This window comes from Mus caroli, chromosome 10 (assembly GCF_900094665.2).
Source record: "Mus caroli chromosome 10, CAROLI_EIJ_v1.1, whole genome shotgun sequence".
Lineage (NCBI taxonomy): Eukaryota > Metazoa > Chordata > Mammalia > Rodentia > Muridae > Mus > Mus caroli.
The window spans coordinates 72,002,715-72,006,759 of record NC_034579.1 but is presented as its reverse complement, the minus strand read 5'-3'; the positions used below and the strand labels follow the sequence as shown (position 1 = coordinate 72,006,759).

At 47.8% G+C, this 4,045-nt stretch overlaps 1 protein-coding gene across 2 annotated transcripts in view; it reads left to right on the top strand.

Annotated features, from left to right (window-relative positions):
* The window catches only part of Trpm2 (transient receptor potential cation channel subfamily M member 2), a 61,230-nt gene that overhangs the window by 8,513 nt on the left and 48,672 nt on the right, over positions 1-4,045 (top strand). The window contains exon 5 of one of the 2 annotated variants that reach the window (XM_029482913.1): positions 1,495-1,663. The exons of the other annotated variant lie outside the window; for it this stretch is intronic. Within the exon in view, the coding sequence (XP_029338773.1) occupies positions 1,495-1,663 (169 nt within the window). The remainder of the gene's footprint in view (positions 1-1,494; positions 1,664-4,045) is intronic. 2 annotated transcript variants of the gene reach the window in all.

Sequence of the window (4,045 nt, the reverse complement as noted above, 5' to 3'; positions counted from 1 at the left end):
ACGAAACTTACCCAAGAAAGCTAGCAAAGGAAAAAAAAAAAAAAAAAAAAAAAAAAAAAAAAAAAAAAAAAAAAAAACTCCAAAAAACAAAGTACCAAGGTTCAACTCCTAGGACCCACATGATGGCTCATCTCTGTTTCTGGCTCCAGTTTCAGGAACTCAGATATCTTCTTCTGGCCTACCTGGGTACCAGGCACACATGCATGCAGAGGAGAGAAATCAGCAGGTGTCAGTTCTGTCTCTCTGATGTCAAGCTTTTTTTCTTCTTTGGTTTTGGAAGTTTGACTATGTCATTTTTAAGCATGTGACCCTCTGGGCGTATGTAGTTTGTTGCTCATTTAGACTCTTGAATCTGTAGGTTGTTTGTTTATTTATTTATTAAGCAGATTATGAGAGCCCATGTAAGAAGGCTGTGAACGTACTCTGAACTATGGAAGGGGCAGCATGCAGGATGTTCTTCCCGCACGGTGGCCTTCTAGAGAGAATGGCATAAACCGTAAGGGACGAGCTTGAACATAAGGGCGTGGAAGGGAAGGCCCTTGGTGTGTCCACAGTATCTCTGAGAAAAAGGCAAAGGCCTGAGAGGAATATTCTTGGTTTTCCCACATGACCAAAGATGATAAGACAGAACACCAGGTGTACTCCCTCTCTGTACTTAATCATCACTTAAGCTAACTGTAAACATCACTTCCTCTTTTATTTGCTTTAATAGTGATGACAAGAAATGCTTTGCTCGCCCCACCTTTGAGCTCAAACCCATTGAGTTCCCTGGTTACTCCAAGCAGATCTTTGGCATTTCCTTTGATCCATGGAGACTTAGCCTGGCTGGCTGAGGATGGCTTAACAGGAAGTTTAGGGTATTCTTTCTTTACATGGCTATATAGGCTTGTCTTTTCCCTCTGGGACTCTGATGACCCTGCAGGTCTCAGTGGCTCTGTGTCTATGCGTTTCTATTCTGGTTTATTTTCTCTCTCTTAGTTATTACCCTTGGCAGAGCTGAGAGTTCCAGTTGCTGTTCCCCATGTCTTTCTGGAAGCTTCGGTTTGTACCCAGGGTGGTGGAAGCATTTTTAACCTGGATGCTTTAAAGTCCTTACCAGATGGCTCCCAAACCTATGCTGTCCTGGTGTGGGTGGCTGTCCTAGCCGACTTGCTCAGTGTGACTGATGATTTTTCTAGCCTTTGAGTTTTGCTGGTTCTGAACCCTGTCTGAGGGAGGGAGGGACAGAACTTCATCATTGCTACATAGGAAAAGTTCAAAGTTCAAGCCTAATGTCTCCTTTGACCTCATTGGCTATCCATATTTGGTTCCTTGTTGATGCTGTCTGACTGGGAGGGCAATGGTGCCTCATAACCACTGCTCACACGGCCCCCTTGACACCTAGGAGGGGTGCCTTGTCGCTGCTGGGTGAGATGAATGTCCTGGCTCTCCTCTGTCCCTGTAGAGAGCACCAGAGTCATTTTATTCCCATGACAACTCTTGGTATCTTCACAGGAAGGTAGTGTGTGCATGTGGTTACACCCACGAGCAACACTTAGAGGTGGCCATCAAGCCACACACCTTCCAGGGCAAGGAGTGGGACCCAAAGAAGCACGTCCAAGAGATGCCCACAGATGCCTTTGGTGACATCGTTTTCACAGACCTGAGCCAGAAAGTGGGGAAGGTGGGTTCCGTCATTCTCTCACCCTTTTCTGTGTTGGTCCCTGGGACATGGTAGCAGGTTTCCTGGTGGGGGCAGGGTGGCGTGGGGAGAATGAGAAACTGGTATGGTAGGAGTGTAGGTATATGGAGTCCACTATACACAGAGAAACAGCATGGGGTGGTGGGCACTGCTCAGGCGAACAAGAGGCCCATGAGCAGAGGGGAGAGTGTAAGGCTTCCTAAGGGAGGTATGAGCTAGTTCTGAAGGGCCTGTTTGGGTCTATGGCAGTGGGAATGGAGAAAGGAACCCAGGATCTGGCACAGGTGTGGTGGGGGTGAGGTCTCTGGAAGGGAGGGGATAGGGGAAAAGCCTGGTTCAAGGAGCAGAAGCAGGAGCCACTGCAGTTGGCTGAGCAAGGCTACCCTGGACAGAAGATGATACAGGTAGGTACAGGAAAAGGTGCAGAGAGAATCTCTTATAAATATCACCTGTCAGTAAAAAAGTTGACATCTAATGAGCTGAGGTAGGACACAGGCAGGAAGAGAGAGGATTCTGGGAAATAGTAAGGGATAAAAGAGAGACGCTACGGGAGACAGACCAAGATGACAGAGATGAACCAGCAGGGAGATGCTGAGGAGATGTGAAGAAGGAAGCTGGGACTGAAGGAGAGATAACTAATCCATGGTAGACATTGAAGAGTTTAAATGGGATAAGTAAGTCATGGGCTCATCAGGGGATGAGCCAAAGCTCATGGCCTAGGCCTTTATTAATAAATATTTAGTCTTAGAGTCATCATTTCTGAAGCAGGACTGGGAAGGAAAACTGGATATAATATTTTAACAAGAAGGTCCTGACCCCTGGCCTCAGGTAAGGAAGAGAGGTGTGGAGAGGGCTCAGTTCTCACTCAAAGCTATAACAGGCAGAGCAAGGGTGGGTTTGCAGCCAAATGAACCCTGGGCCAGGTTCCTAACCTGACAGTTTGTTTCCTCAAAAGGGTAGGGACAGAGATAGTTCCAAGCCAGGGACAGTTAATGGTGGGGGATAGAACTTCCGTTCCAGCAGTGACCGGGACATCTGTTGAGAACCATAAGATATGTCCTGACCTCAGTGGAGCCCCCTCTGAGTGTGTGAACCCATCAGTGATCTTGCTTGCCTTGTGATAAAAGGCAGTTTCTAGAGGAAGAGTTTATTCTGGCTATGGTCCTGCATGGTGGAGAAGTTGTGATGGAGTTCAAAGGAGCTCAAAGCTGTGGGTGTAAGGCTGCTGGTTGCATCTCGGTAGGCCGGGATAGGTAGAGAGATTCATAGGAGAGAAGAAGATGTATGTTAGGTTTCACCTCTGTCTTAGTTAGGGTTTCCATTGCTGTGAAGAGCTCCATGACTAAGACAACTCTCATAAAGGGAAACATTTAATTGGGGTTAGTTTACAGTTTCAGAGGTTCAGTCCATGATCATCAAAGGTGGGAAGCATGGCAGCATCCAAGCAGACACGGTGCTGGAGAAAAAGCGAAGAGTTCTACATCTTAATCCAAAGGTAGCCAGGAGGAGACTGTCTCCTGTAGGCAGCTAGGAGGAGGCTCTGATTCCACACTGGGCAGATATTAGGCATAGGAGACCTCAAGGCCTGCACATAGTGACACACTTCCTCCAACAAGGCCACACCCACTCTAACAAGGCCACACCTCCTAATAGTGCCACTCGCTATGGCCAAGCATTCAAACACATGAGTCTTTGGGGGTTATTCCTATTCAAACCATCACAACCCCCTAAGACCTGCTCCCCAGCAACCCTCTTGCCCCAGCTAGATGCCATCTTGTAAATGTTCCACAGTGTCTCCAACAGGAGACAGATGTTCAAACGCATGAGCCCGTGGGAGAGCATTTCATGTTTAAACTTTAGTGCTTTCCATGTGGATCCACACCCCTTTCCTTCTGGGCATCATATGATTTACAATCCAAGGGCAAGGCCATGGGAGGCTGATCCTGGATACCTGCTCAGCCCTTTGAGGGTGGTCCACATTAGCATTCTTGGTTGTATGCTGTGTCCTGTTTGCTCTAGGACTCCTAAAGTCCCTTGGATTTTGTGTTCTCTATCATCCTGCCCATCAGGGGTCCTTCAGGTGGACCCTAGTCAAGCTGGATCTCCTCAGACAGTTGATTTAACCAGAATGGAAAAGTTCACTGTGAGTGTTCTCTAATTCGCCCGCGAATAAGGACACCACACACAATAGCGTTCTTCTGCAGCAAGCTTTATGCGTCTTGAGAGGGAGAGCATAAGCTTCACAACCGGAGACCCCAGGCAATCCGAGCCCCTCCCTTTTATAAGAAATTCTCCCTGCCTCGGACGTGGCAAGCCATGATTGGCTCAACACTGATTGCCCCATCCCTGAGGCGGAGCTGCCCG